We start from the raw sequence: 15,672 nt of genomic DNA on the forward strand, positions 1-15,672 counted from the left end.
ACTTTTACTTTTTGCGATGTTTATAAATTATCAGGAAACCATTCCCCACATAGCTGCTCTGAGCCATTCCACCCAATTCCTATTAATTTCAGATAGTGAAGTCAAACATATAAATTAAAAAACTTCAGCATTTTTTACTCTAGTTCGTTTTGCCACTGCTTCTTACATGAGCTGCATGGTCCCCTTTGGTAATTCCCCCTCAGTCTTAGAAGAAGCATACGCAGGGGCTTAAGTGTGGGATCACAAGCTTTTCATAGTTGCCCTTCTGAAGAAATTAGTTTTTTCTTTTTCTTTCTTTCTTTCTTTTTTTTTTTTTAGGAGGCTCCCACGCTTCCTGTCTAGATAACTTTTTGCTTGTTGTGGGACCTCAGTTCAAAGTGACAGTAGTATAGCTTGGCAGCTGTGCTCATTGCAGATTTTAAGGTAATTACTGCATTCTTTTGAGAAGGTTGGTTTTTTTGTGAAAGGATATGGCATGACACTGACTTCAGAAATATTTTTCTGGCACATGAAGCTCACCCCCATCTGAAGCTTTTGAATTCGCTTTCCCAGGCATTCTGTTGCTAATTTTTGTGAGGTTTGAATCCCACTTTATGGGACCCCTTACTGGGATAGCTGCTGGCATGTTACTGTGAATTGTGTTTCTTTTTTGCTGTTTGGAACTAGGAGGAAAGACAGAAGCTGATCTATACCTACCTCACAGCTGCTGATGATTTTTTGGTGGACTTTATTGCTTGAATGGAGGTAGAAGCCTATTAAGGAGAAGAGGGGGTGCACTGTTTAAATTGTAGTGTGAAGAATTCCTGGCTTCTGCAGCAGGACAGTAGAAACACCTTTTTTGCTCTGAACATCAACAGCCTAATTTTAAAATTTTTTACAACTTAGCTAACGCAGCTAAGTTTGGTTTTTGTCCTCAATGGTTGAGTTTAACAGCTAACTTCACTGGGTATTTTTCTTTGGCCTTCCGTACTATTTTATGGAGATTTGCTCTGGAAGGTGTGACACTTTTTCTCTTAGTGCTTCATTTTGATGGACACCTTTGTATTAATGTTGGATCCTGACAACGCAGGGTGAAAGATACCTTGTGCATTAGTAGGAAAGGGTGCAGCGATGGGCAGTGGTCAAAATTATATAAATAGCATCTGAGTGTACAGGAGGAAGAGGAGTCTGACAGTTGGGAATAAAGGGGGCTGGCTGCCTTCTGAGGAGATGGCTCAATGAAAAACACAAAGATACAGTGTGGAGTATAGTTTTCTGGCAAATGCAGGCTCAGCACTAGTCTGTGATTGGAGAATGCAGAGAACTGTCAGCTAGTTCAGGACATAGTCTATGGATAGCTTTCATGTAAGGTTTTGTGGGCTGCTTCTGAGATTGGTTTTCTAGGTTGAACTAGTTTGGGGTCTTTTTGAGTGTATTGAGTTTTAAACACTTTAGCTGTGTTATAAAAGAATTGTCTAGGAGAGCAGGTTATTCTCTCTGGAAAAGAGATGCAGATGGATAGCATGGTAAGTACCTGCATTCATTATTGAAGCAATAGGAATTGGGGAGCAAGGAGCTGGTAACAAGACTTTTGGGGATGGGTTAGGCAGATGGTTTGTATAAGGTACCAAATGCTGTGCTCCCCATACGTTTCTGTCAGCCTGTTTTTGGGAAAATGTTTTGAATAGTCTGGTCTTCTGTTGTTGATGTGGAAATGCCTGAGTTAGCTCTTTAGGTAGAGAGCGTTAATACAAAGCAAAGATGCTATGTTATACAACTATGGAATTATGACGAGGGGAACCTATTTTCAGCTTTTCAGAGGTGTAGTGCCAAGATTGACGCTTCCCTTTGACTTTATAGAGTGAGAATCCTGTGTAGTTGTCATAACTTTATGAGGGAAAGATTTCGACCCTATTTCCTACTCAGACTTTAATTTGACACTTGGGAACTTGAATTTAGAAGTGTCTACTCTAAAGAACTTGCATTTAGACTTGCCCTCTCTTCCTGAAGATACGTAGTTTTGCTCAGTGTATGGGTTTTTAGAAGAATATTGTCATTCTTTGCACTTGTCTCCACTGGGGTGTTTATTCTGCCCCTGCTTATTACTCTGACAAGATCCGACTGAAATATGCTGACACTTGGGGTACTTGCTTGAGCATGTGCCTGTGTGCCAATATGCCTTGACTTGGTATGAAAATTAGGAGCCAGGGCAGTTTCTCCATGCATGTGACTGGAGGTTCATTCCTCCCAGGATACGGTGCCTTCTTACAAGAGGGAGAATGGCAAGGCATTTTCTCTTTGAACTTTGCTCATTTCCATGAATGTGCCAGCTTTAGAAATAATAAGGAAAAAATGTTAATTTTAAAAACAAGTAGCACCTTTATTTTTCCTGAATGATCGGGGACCATTAAGGTTTAATTAAACTTTTATACAGTTAAACTGAGAGTTTGTTCCATTTAGGTCTTTAAACTAGTAATAAAACCCCAAAAAAATTCAGCTTAGAGGTTTTGCAAAAAACTCTTCCTTTATCTTGAACTCACCTTAAATTAATTGTCTCAAGCAATTTGTGCATAAAGAATACCATTCATTACACCAGGATACAGAAATACGGTTTTGCATTTAAAGTAAGTACCTGCCTCAGTTAGTAAAAGTTAAAACTGGAAAAAAATATAAAAAATAATGTATCATTGGTCAATGCTGTTTCATTCCAGTCACTATAACTTTGCAAGGAGGTTACTAGATTTCATTTATGGAGCCAGTGTAAAGTAGTAGTTTAGCATTGCCATGTGTTACTTCTGAAGGCACAGGACTCCCTTTGTAGGGTAAGGCTTGGGCCCAAAGAAGTCCAGACAAAATGTTGTTGTCCCTTCCTTTTTGTTTTTATACACCAATATATAAACATTGGTGAATTTGTGTGTGATGTAGAGAATTCTGGGGCTGGATTTGGTGGCCTTGGAGGTGGTAGATGTAAATGGATATTTTTGGGATATTTTTGTTCTGGTAGATGAAAAGCTGCTTTAAATACATGTCCATTGGGTTCGTTTATTTCTTTCACAATTGAACTTCGATTTAAATATTATTGCACAACTCTACATGTTTTTCCTCTTCAAAATCTTTTATTTGAATCTCCCTACTACTGCCTGGGCAAGGGGTAGCTTCTGTGTGGCATGTGTCCGGAGCAATAGGCTGTAGCCTGGCCAGCCAAGCTGTGAAATAGAACATGCAGATAAGAGGAAGGACCTGTGTCCTGATGGGGTGGATATTTAAATATCAGTTGAGTAAAATAAAAAAAGTTGGGATGCTTCATTAGAGTTCTGGGCAAATTTGCCTGGAAAAATCACTTGAGTGTAGCTCTGTGCCGTATGGCATGATTTATAGGATGCAAGTGTAACTAGGTCCAGGAGCTCCTTTCTTTCTAGCACGCAGTCTATTTTTCTTAATCCGTTTTCTTCCTTTTAGGACACCTTTTTCTGGCTCCTACTAATCATCTTTGTGAAAGGACGATGGTCTCTCAGCCCTTTTTGAAAACATCTCCTTATTGCTTTAGGACTGTTTACCCATTTTGTAAGGCAAAACATTGTTAGTCCCACCTTTCGGAAACCTGTTTCTCTCTAACCTTTTACATTCTCTGTTCCCAGTGCTTCTATTTCCTCCACACCTAGACCACTAATTTAATACAACGATGTATTCAAAAACTGGTAGTCCCTCTCTGTCTCTTCTAGCTTGAGGAAAGGCAGCAGATAAGAAGAGCGTTAATAAAACTGGTGTAAATGGTGTTCAACACAGATGAGATGTTTATCAAGTTGGCATCTTTGTAGGTCAGTGAAGAGCAGCATCTAAGACTGCTTGCAGTTGCTGTTTGTGTTAGCTCATTTTGAAAACCTTTGCCAGTATTGATGAGATCTCTGCATTAAGCTTTTGGCTTGTGCTCTGAGGAATAGAGGTTATGATCTATTGTCTCACTGCTTGTGAAAATTGTAATTCTGAACTGACACCACAGTTTCAAATCAAAATTGACTTGATATTCTTATGTAGGGTTTTGTCCCATGTTTCAGTGGTCTTCAGGCTACTGTTGAAGATTTGTCTGCTTGTTGAAGTGTGTGTGGGGGGGGAAGTGACTGAAACAGAACGTGTGGATATAGTTTTTCCTGCTCTAAAACTGTATGGCTTTAAGTACAGTGATTGCATTTTAAATAGTATAACTGCACTAAAAAAGTCAGGCCAAATTATATTCAGTCTTTGCCAATATGATTGCTCACACTTGGAAGGATGTCAGAAGTTTTTAAAGCTAGTACAACCACATCTGCGCTTTAGTTTTATATTAGTAGAGCTACCTTTGAAATAGATAAAATGTTAGAGATAAAGTATCAGTAAAGCATAATATTGGCTAGTCCTATGTGACTAATCCCTTGGATTTTATAATTGAATGTGATTTACTGTTTGAGGGGGAAGCCTCTTAATTCAGAAGACTTGATATATTTTGCTAAAGAAAGCTTGATTGTTTACTGTTTTCTGTCCTGATTATGTGTGCATGCATCTTGTGAAAGATTTTCATCTCCAAAGGGAACATTTTTGCACCTTTCAGGATCTCTGTTTCCATTTCATAATTGTTGTCATTCTCCAGAAATCCATGTGAAAAATGTGTGGGAAGGGTTGAAACCTTATTGTGGTCTGATTCTTCAGTGTATTTGCTTGTAGCTGGAAGAGGGGGGTGGGTATTAATACACCTTTTTGTCTTAAGATATGTAGATGATGTTTCTTAATTGAGGTAATCTTACTGAGCTCCTGTAGGCTTCACTTCTGTTGATGTGCACTTCTTGACTTCAAACAGTGTGAAGAGTGTCTATGCTGGCAGCATGGAGTCTGTATGGGTTTACTGGAAGATAATGTACCTGAGAAATATACCTGCTATTTTTGCCAAGATCCTCCAGGTACAGAAATTTAAGGTTACAGAGCCGCCTTTTATATATATATACAGTAACTTTATTAGTTTATATATATATTGCAAAGATTAAACTTTTTTGCTCCCCTAGCTGTGTCTGTCATTATAGGAGATTGAGTTCAGTTATAAATACAGAAAATTTATTTTATGTGAATGTACATGAGTCAATATTGTGGAATTACAGCTGCACAGGAATGGAAATGAATGTTTTAACTGTGATGAACATCTGTCATATTTGCCAGTAATAAGGATTGTACTGTCTGGCTATGGAAGGCACTCAGGAAACTTAAGCAAAAACTCCGCATGGGCACATCGTACGGGATGTGATTGCAGCTTTCCTCCAACAAGACCAGGCTTACGCATTCTTTAAAATAAGTCAGCAAGAGGCTCGCTGGTTCTCAACAGCCGTGATGTGCTAGTGCTTGTTACGGAAAGGCACTTGCAATCTATGTATATAAGTACAAATATAAATTATCTTGGGTAATGCAGTCAGAGTTGATTAAGCAATATGTTCTGTACTCCTAACTATGTATTTTAAAATGTGTTAGTCCATCTTATGCAGCAGGTAAAATTACACTTACGTGGATCTTTTCTGACTTCCTACTCTATGAATTGTAAAGCCTTGCTGAATATGGAAATGGATGAGGTTCGGGCTTGAGTCCATGTTCATAAATTATGAGAAAATGGGATCTCTGTTTGCCTAATCACAAGACCTTTTTGGTGTATATACATATTTGGATCGTGATTTCTGCTTTTTTTTTTTGGCTATTTAAAACTACCAAGTCTTTGGTAGCTTAACTCATTGATTTGTGTAGTTTGTATATTAATGTTGTTCGTACTCATAGCAAGGAAGACATGCTATGCTTACATTCAGTTATCTAAGTAGTAAAATAGTTTAACACTTATTTAATTTTTTTTACAGTATCTTGCATCCAGGATTTTAACCCTCTATTTTCAAGATATTTTGCTTTGATTTGTGTCAATTTGAGTTAGTTTTAAACTAATTATTTAAACTTAACTAAAGTACACATGCAAACTGAAGTTGTATCATCACACTTGAACTATTTGTGTTTAGTAAGAAACTTTATCAGAATGCTTTTTAGTAAAAACTGATTACAACTAACACTTCATTAGCTTCATTAGTTTAATTATTTTCATTAACTATTGCTTTGAAGGTCCTGAAACTTACTTTTTTTTATTTGGGCTTAATTTTTATCTCTGTCTTGGAAAAGGAAAACATATCCAACTTTTTGACTGCAAAAGTGGCTTCTCAACTTCAGTGAATCTGCTGTTGGCTTGAAATGAGCTAAATAGGCTTTATGAATCTGGAAAGAAGTTGCTTTTAAAACTGGGCATGGCCATTCAGCAAACTCTTATTTAGGAGCTTTCGCCAGTTTAGTGCTGGGACTTGTAACAATACCATTCATATTATTGGAAATAAAAGCAAGTTTAGTGTAATTATGCCAAAAAACTGTACCAACTGTCATTTTAGGCAGCTTTTTTTGAGTCAAGTGGGATTTTTAAGAGATTTGTTAATATTTACCGTTGCTTAAACATTATCAAGATGCTTATGATGTGACAGATTCATTCAGGCCATAGAGAGCATACATTGTTGGATATTGTCTTGTGTCTTCTCTTAAGCTGATACACCTAGAAAGAGAGTACTTCTTGTCTCCGAGTCCATCGCTAAGTAAAGAAAGGAATGGATGGGCTTCAGCTGGATAATCTCAGTGTGGTTAAGATGACCATGGAGTTCTAAAGTTGACAATTTTGTTCTTGTGGACAGAACTTCATTTTCTGTCACAGGTGGTAGCTTCTCTAACACAAAAATGTGTAGGGGTTAATACAGGTATGTCAGGAATGTCTCTAAAGTGGTTCTGGCCATACCTAATATGTACTGATACATGTATGATGCTTAAAAACAAGACCACTGGAGAAGGGAAGTTCACTGCCTTTTGCTGCGTTTTTCTGTCTGCAGAGAGCTGTATTCAAACTGTAGATTTAGTTATAACCATGGTTACTAGACAGTGTGATACCCTGCTAAAAATACACTTTTCTCTGTGCATCAGCTGCAATTACCTGTTGTGGATGTCCTTTGATGGAATTTGGGATCTGAATGCTTTTACAGTTGTGCAGAGTTTTCTGACTGAGGTTATCATCTCACTTCCCACTTCACAAGTTCTTCACGTCTTCAGGGTTTTGTCTGCTATCATAGGATCTTTATTGGTACTGTTGATAAGAAAAATAAGCTGTCGCAAGACTTTGAGATAATCGGAATTACGACCAGTAATGTTAACATGCCATAGTTAATGCTTCATTTTAACACACTCATTACTGTTGCTTTAGGTCAGAGATCCAGCTTAAAGTACTGGTATGAGAAGGAGTGGTTAAGTAATGGTCACATGCATGGCTTAGCATTTTTGGAAGAAAATTATTCCCACCAGAATGCCAAGAAGATAGTAGCCACTCACCAACTTCTTGGCGATGTACAGAGAGTGATAGAAGTACTGCATGGACTGCAGCTGAAGATGAGCATATTACAGTAAGCAGTATTTAAGTATCAGTCGGCATGTTCTCAATGTGAATTAGATTTCAAATAGTAGAAAAATAACTAGAAATGCAGACTTATTCTTGTGCTTCTTTGTGGATATATAACAACATAGTTTGAATTGCTAATGTGATCTTGGGAAAGGACTTGGCTGTTTAAAAACTATTTAAGTGTATTGAGGAGTCTAAATTGACTGTGTATAGAAGGGTTGGGAGAGTATGAAGGGAAGAGGGAGAAAACTAATAACAGCTTCTCCTAAAGCACCTGAATAGATTTAAGGAGCAAGAAGAGGATAGGCATATAACCTATGGCAGCGTTCTTGTAACACTTGCCTTCTCCATTTCAATAATTCTAAATCATAGCTTTACCAGCAGAAATAAAATCTTTTTGTTTGGCATAATACATTGCTCTGTTGTAGTGGGAGAGCAGTTGCACCTTCAGCAACCTGTAGCCATTCCTTTCTATGCAAAGATTATTACAGATATATATGAAAAAATAACACATTCTGTAATCACTGTAGAAATCACGTTTTCTGCATCCTTTCCTGTTTAAAGTCATCCTTGGGTTCTGATGACAGAAAAATCTTTTTCTAACTCAAATCCAGCAGTTTTAAATTGATTGAATTCCATATTTATAATTTATTAGTTGATAAATTGCACAGCAGCAGCTATTTGGAAAGCAAAGCTTTTAGTGTTTCCAGTGTTCTTTAGAACTTTTTCCCTCAAATTTAATCTGTGGTGATGCAGTAGGGCCACTGGCAGTACCTGAAATGCTTGAACAGTGGAATAATGCTTAAAGCAAAAGAGTAGCAATTTTAACATAAGGTTTTGCTTTTCCACTATGATATCCTTTAGTCAGATCTATAAGTAATCTCTTTCCTCTTTGGAGAGGGTGGAACATAAATATTGTAAGACCACTCCTTAGGCCTTTTCTTACATTAGCAAGACTTTAGATTATGACTTTCCAATTGTAGAGTAAATTGAGATTTGCATAGCACTAAGGTATGGAGCACTGGGCAAATATGTGATGCTTGTTACAGACTTTGTTCCTTTTCTCTCCCATCTTGAAGTTGGGGTGATGACCTGGTTTAATTAAAGATGAGGTATGGTCCTGTTAGGACCATCTTGTTAAAAGCTATAGCCCCTGTTTTTCTTTATTACATAAATCACAAAGGATTTTAAAAATTGCTGAATTAGAAGAACGATTATATTGTCAATGCAGATCTACTATCTAGGGGGGAGGAGATGATTTCACAGCTGCCTGAAATTAATAGGAGAGTGTTGCTCAGTATTTCAAGAGGTGGCAAAGGATCAGAGGTGACGTTGACAGCTTTGGTGCAATGGGAGGGAGAGCCAGAAGGCAATAGTTAAAAGGTTGCTCAAATATTAAGCATTCGAATTTTCATCCTTATGTAGCTGGTGCATCATCTTTCGATTTTCTGTCTTCTGTAAAGTTATCCCTTTTTGCTGAGCAAAATAGTGCCTTTAGGTGTAGCGTATCAGTGGAGCTGGAATAGAAAGCTTTGGTAAATGAACACTTGGCTTTCACTTTTGTAGGTGAGCCTTCAGGATTGCTCACCAAGGATATTATAGACACGCAGTCCCTGGAGGTAGAGGCGCTTGTATAAAGCGGTCTGAGCAAGTCCTTGGCAGTTGTGTTAACTGCAGTTTCCTCTGACGGACACTGAAGAAACCTTAGCTACTGTAGAAGAGATTAGAAAGCAGTTACTTTGGAAGTAAAATGGTCATGTTTTGTTGAGTGGTTTGGCTAACAGCTGGAAAAGCTGGATCCGTTTAATGGCGTAATTCTATCTACCTTTGTTTGCAAGGAAGCATAGAGTGGGGTTTTGAAGCAGACCCCCTCCTTTCCATTCAGTTGAATGCAGGTGCTTCAGGGTCAGGATTTGTTTCTGCTGCATTGTTGCAGATAAGCTGCCTACCCTTTGAAGATAAGCAGATTGATTCTGCTTTGCTCTCCTTTTTCCTGCTGTTTTAATGCCTGACAGACATGTGGAAGAATAGTATCAGTTACAATGCTGAGTTACAATTTTTTGTTCGTTTGTCATACCCGTGTAAGAATCTGATACCTATAGTTGTCCCTGCTGCTGGAATAAATAATGTATTAGTCAATTTGAAAACAATTAAAATCAGAATTTTTATAAGAAGCAGGTGGGGGGACTATGGCATGTTGGTGTACCAGGCAGCAGAGTTTGCTCAGCATCTTGGGATTTAAAGGAAGGTTAAAGTTTCAAAGGGAATAATAAAGAAGTTCTACACCACCACCACCCCAAGTCCCCAGTTGTTGTTGTTATTAGAGGGTTATAAAATATCGATGGATTGAATTTTAAAGTTTATTTTGGGGAACTACATGCTAAAGTTTGATACTGAGTGGTTTGAGGGGGTCTTTTTGTTTTATTGGGGTTTAAAATTGTTAAAATCTTAGTTTAACTTCAGTGTACTTGACTTACCTATTTAAAATACTACTAAAAATATCCCAGAGAAAATGAGTTTATGCTGTTAATAAGTTGCAAATATTGAAGCAAAATGCTCCTCCAAGGGCAACATTGGTGAAGAGTTACATGTATCTATTTGAAACGTACTCTTCATTTTTTTTTTCTTAATGCCAACACTTGGCTTATATACCATGTTATAGAAATGAAAATAGTGAACCTAACAGAACACTGTAGGAAGATACACAACTGAGGTCAGTTAAATTATATTATTTCAGAATATTTGGGTATTTTTTTACTGATTACGGTGACTAAAGCAGGCAGTACTTCAAGTATTCTTACTTAATTTCTTTACATAATAGGATAGTTTGCTCAGTCATTTTGAAGTTTAAGTTTGGTGGATGTTTTACTTATGTTTGAACAGAAATAAAGAACATCCTGACTTAAAGTTGTGGTGCCATCCATGGAAGCACATTACAGTGGATGAAAAAATTCATACAAAACACATCATTCACCTTGAGGAAGACTGTTGCAAAGAGGAGACGGCAAGTTATAGAACTTGGAATGGGATGGTTGAGAAACCCTCAACCATTCCTTCTGTGGAGGAATCTTACATTACGAGTGAACACTGTTACCAGAAGCCTCGGGCCTACTACCCTGCGATAGAGCAGAGATTGGTTGTGGAGACGAGAGGTTCAGCCGTGGATGATGAAGTGAATAGAATAAGGGAAAATGGGGATGATGCCCTGTCAGAGAGATTTGGCTGGAATCTGGACCGAGAAATATGCAAGATGGAAAATGAATCCAAACACAATTACTCTAAGGTATTGTTATTAAAATAACCCTCTCTGCATAGAGGATGTGTTTGCCTGGCAAAGTGCAAAACTCAATCCTCTGTAATAGTATTTAGCTTGTCTATTTGTGTTTAGCTTTTTCCTATACTGTTAAATTTAAGTTGCTAATATGAATTAAAATGATAGACGTGATCAACTCCTCCATTTCAAATAATAATAAAAAAAAATCTAAGTTGAAGAGGACTTCTGGACCTTAGATCATCTGCACAGTCTGTGGAACATGCATTATGGCCCACTGTTCATTGCTTCTTACTTTTATGTGTGCTAAATGTAAGAATAAACGCTAGCAACAGGATAGAGAGAGAACAGGGCAAGCATGTATGATACTACCAAATACACTGGTATTCCAGCTTTTAGTTATTTCCCTCTTGTTCCCATGTTTCTTTTAATAATTACATTAACTAAATTGATTCCAGGTTCTTCAGGCATTTCGTGGGAGGGGGAAGAAATAGCCTGAACTGATTTTTTAAGAATGATCACTATTCAATAGTCCTGTGTCTTTTTCCTACTGGAGGACTCTAGTTTTATCTTTTCAACTCTTGGTTCTCATTTTCAGCTCTATCAGGTCTATCAGAGGCCTTTCTTTCTACACCCCAATGCAAAAATTTTGCTTTGATTAGTTAGTGCCAAGTCATGTGAAATACGGCCTGACAAATGTTAGAAAGCCTCTGGGAAATACCGACCTCCCTTTTTTAGATTAAAAGGTTGTTAAGCTTTTGTTTCATGCATATGTAAACTGTAATTTATGTTCTTTTTAACTTCTCTATCAAACCAATTGAGATTGCTTTATGTTTCCCAGAAAGGCATATATTTCAGTTCTTCAGTCTTTTAGGAGCCTTTTTCTAAATTCTGTTGTATTTCATCAGAATGATGAAAAAAGTAGGGGAGTAGAATCAACACTGCTGACAGCGTAGTCAAGTTTTATAAGTGGTGGTAATGGTTTTTTTTCCTAGATGCTTCAATGAAAGTTTTAGTAGCATTGAGATAGATTCCTTCAGGAAAAATCCCTTCTCACTGCAAAATCATTTGCTTTTTAGTTGATTACTGTCACGTTAAAAATGGCTTTAATGTTCCCTAGGATGCACAGATTAAGTGCAGTATCTTCCAGTTGGAAGTTGGCAGGGAGCTAGCTATGTGTATATATGTTACCTTTTGAAAATCAGATGCTTGTGAAGTGCAAAGAATAGGTCTTAGCAAAATACCTACAAAAGCACGTCTGTATTTAGATCCTCTTGCCCAAATGGCCTTAATATTTGTGTGTGATCTCTGTGTCTCTGTCCTCCACTAGCCTAAGATTAGTTGAGCAATTAGCTTGGACAACTGTAAGGACCCAGGCAGTCTGGCTCACCAATCCTATTTCACTGTAATAAATATTAATGTATGTATTTCTGCTAGGTAAGAGAGTCTGTCTCTAAGAAAGTCTCTCCAGAGGAAGCTATTGAAATGAAATTGCTGGAAAAAGGCAAAGAAGGAGTTGTGAACTCGCAGCTGCAGTGGCAGCTTAATCTTTTAGCTCATGTGGAATCTCTGCAAGATGAAGTCATACACAGAATGGATTTCATTGAGAAGGAGCTAGATGGTAGGTAACACTTTTCTATTTCAAAAATAAACTATATTTAACTGAACTACCTGTTCCAAACATGTTAACTTGAATTTTACTTCTGCAGACCTACAAAGAGATGAGCGTTGCTTTGTCAGATTTACTGCATTTACTAAAAGAAAATAGACATGCTGCTGATGTTGGGCGGGTCGATTTTAAAACAAAGATCAAATTAAAACTGAGCAGAATTTTATAGAAAAAGTTCTAGTTAGATCACCTCTAAATACTTGCATCAGATGATGTAGTGGAATATCTTCCATGTCTCTTTGCTTTCAGGTTTTTGTCATTTTTCCGTAATGCTTCGGTGTATCTGAGCTTCCTGCTTCTTCAGGGGCTTGCTGGCTGTTTCAGCCTATTCTAGGTGGCCTCTTTGGTGCACAAGGCTCTTATCTTTTCCTGTCTTTTACAAATTCTTTACTTAAATGTCTCTTGAAATTTGTTTTCCTGGTAATGGAAAACTTCTAAACCCTTCATGTGTTACATTAAAGAATCCAGGATAGTTCTTTTTCTTAACATCTTTAAGTCTGACCACTGGTTGTAGTCATTATAGCAGCAGCTTTTCTTGCAAGGGTATTGGGAATCTAACCTTTGCCAGAGTAAGAGTCCTCTTTTTGTAGTTCAGTAAGGTAATGAAAAGTTGAACAACTAAAGGAGTGTTTCAGGTAATGAAGATCAATCAGGCCTGTAATCCTAATGCCTATTTAATAAATGAAGAAGTTCTAGTTCACAAAAGTCAGGCTTTTTGTATCTGCTGCTGAGCTGGAGGGCTGTTCAGAGCATTGCTACTCTGATCAGAATTTTCTTATTTCAAGGCTGGAGGTGTCAATAGTTGGGTAATGCCCACTAGTTCCTCAGCAGATACTGCCCTTAGGTTAAACTAGCCTGTAATCTAGTTAGTGGCAATGGCCACTGCTGCTTCTCTTGACAGAAGTGTTCTGCCTTCAAGGTTTCAGTCTCCTTCTGCGATACTACCCCCTCCCCTGAACTCATCGTAGTTCAATGTGACCACCTTTCTCGTGGCTGTATTACATTGTCGCCTGAGTTGTCTTTGGTTAGTCTGGTTCTTGTTTCCTGCTGAGAAGCTTTAAAGCAGGAATTAATTTTCTTGGTGCAGTAGTCTGCTCTTTGTGCTTTTGGATTTCATCCCCTTTTTCTGTTACCCAGTTCTTTCTGTCTTGGTCAATTGTATTCTTTCATTAGCATAGTCCTATCCTTTTAGGATCTTCAGTGAAAATACCATGTAGTTGCATCTAATGCTGATCTTAAAGGTATTCTGATGGTATAAACTTCCTGTACTGCAGTGTCCTTGTTCTGGAACTGATACAGATCAGAGGAAGTTTAGCATCAGATTTCACAGTATCTAGTCCTGAGTTTTCCTTCCCTGCTTTCTCCTAGGAACATCTGCTTTTTTTTCTGTAAAGATTGATGTGAGGAGCCTGGTTTTCTGATTTCTCAAATACCACATGTCAAAAATATTGCCCACCGCTCTCTCAAGATTCACAAAAGATTTAAAGAATTCCTGTTTTGTGACTTAAGGTGGTGTATTTGAGAACTGGAATAGTGATGGTTTTGTTTTTCTTTGCAGTTTTGGAGAGTTGGCTGGATTATACAGGAGAGTTGGAACCACCAGAACCGCTAGCTCGACTCCCACAACTCAAACATTGTATAAAGCAGCTTATAACGGACCTAGGCAAAGTGCAACAGATTGCACTGTGCTGCTCAACGTGAGACTAGAAAATGTTGGAGACTGTTACTGAGTGCGAAGTGGGAGCATCTGATGTGAACAGCTCTGTATATTTAAATGAAATTAGCATGCTGATTGCATGTGATGCAGATTGACTTCAGGGATTTGTGAAGAAGTGCTGTTCAAAGAACAGCAAAAAGGTTATTTTATCTCATCATAATTTCAGGTTTATTAGGCAATTAAAATTATATGGAAGAGGTCATACTGTTGTCTTCAGAGGTTGGGTGTTGGTTGATAGATTATACTTAAATTTTCACTCCTTACAAGTTGCTCATTGAAATGGTAGACTTTCATAATTAAATTGACTAAAAATTGTGCCACTGAAGAACAGAGTTCTAAGAGCCAAAAATGTTTAGTTGACAGAGGTTGTAAATAACTTTGCATAGTTAAGTGACTTGTGTCATGTTTTATTCCTTCTGGTTTATGCATAATAGCACACAGTATTTAATCATTAGGAAATGTTATAACAGTTTTCCGACTTAGTAAGTATGAATGTCCAGCTCTTAACTACAAACTGTTACGTGGAGGTTTGCAAGTAACAGTGGCCTAAACCCCACTTCTATTACGTTAAATAATGTAGCAGAAGGTCACAGGTGGATTGCACTTATTTTCAGAATAAATGATTGTTTTCCATATTTATGCTGTCCCTATCACATGACTTGGTACTGGGGAAACCCATGAACGTTGTGTTTATGTGCATTCTTGAGCTCTTAAGTATGGCCATACCGTGCCTCCGGAAGCAGTGCTAGTGGGACACCCTGGTTGCGGCAGTATGAAATACCGCCGTGAAAAGACTGGAGATGCGCTCGGAATTCCAGACTTCTGCAAGGTCTGTAATGGACGTTATGTAGTTTTCTACCCATTTGTTAATACTTGCCATTCCGGTTATATTTTGAAATGTAGACTTTTTTCAATACTCTGAACGTGTTCATTGTAAAGACTTACTCGATGAATGTGTGGTTTTGGGAATCAGTTTATTTTATATTTGTGTAAATAAAGCCTCAAGATCTATGCATGAGGTACTGTCCTTGCAGACAGTGAGTGGGTTATTATCTTAAATGGTGTATGTTCACAAAGTCCCTTTTTATACCTTAAGTTTTAGTCTTCTGGTTTGTATTACTTTGAGAGCAAGGTGAAAATGCTGCTTATGTTCAAGTCACATTATACAGTACCTTTTGAAACATTGGTGTATTGTAAGTATTTGAGATGTTACAAGTCTTTCAGCTGCAGATCATAGCTCCATAAATAATGGCTGTGACTTTAGTTTTCCTTCCCAAACTTTGCTGAGTTGAGTTCGCTGTGGAAATTGGTAAGCTGTTTTTGCAGTGAGAGGGTGTCCTTAAAAAGCTGGGTTTGTTACCTTGATTTCATTGTGTGTGATGGTACCACCAAAGGGTAAAATGTAAGCACAGTTGTAATTGAAAGGCCCATACAAATTATTAATTTCGGCTATGAATCTATAATCTTTATATACTGCAAAGAATAATGTAAACTTGAAATATCCAATATTATTGTAGGAGTTAATGGTATCTACACAGTGAATATTTTATTTCCTT

General features: G+C 37.7%; 1 protein-coding gene across 4 annotated transcripts in view; it reads left to right on the top strand.

Moving 5' to 3' along the window:
• Positions 1–15,143, top strand: part of PHF20 (PHD finger protein 20) — a 71,845-nt gene extending 56,702 nt beyond the window's left edge. For all 4 annotated transcript variants that reach the window (XM_075166180.1, XM_075166181.1, XM_075166179.1 and 1 more), the window contains 5 exons: positions 4,811–4,910; positions 7,268–7,463; positions 10,343–10,742; positions 12,168–12,351; positions 13,958–15,143. In XM_075166180.1, coding sequence (XP_075022281.1) covers positions 4,811–4,910; positions 7,268–7,463; positions 10,343–10,742; positions 12,168–12,351; positions 13,958–14,100 — 1,023 coding nt within the window. In that variant the 3' untranslated portion in view covers positions 14,101–15,143. The remainder of the gene's footprint in view (positions 1–4,810; positions 4,911–7,267; positions 7,464–10,342; positions 10,743–12,167; positions 12,352–13,957) is intronic.
• Positions 15,144–15,672: the final 529 nt, after the last annotated feature.

The sequence above is a fragment of the Calonectris borealis genome, chromosome 17, assembly GCF_964195595.1.
Source record: "Calonectris borealis chromosome 17, bCalBor7.hap1.2, whole genome shotgun sequence".
NCBI lineage: Eukaryota > Metazoa > Chordata > Aves > Procellariiformes > Procellariidae > Calonectris > Calonectris borealis.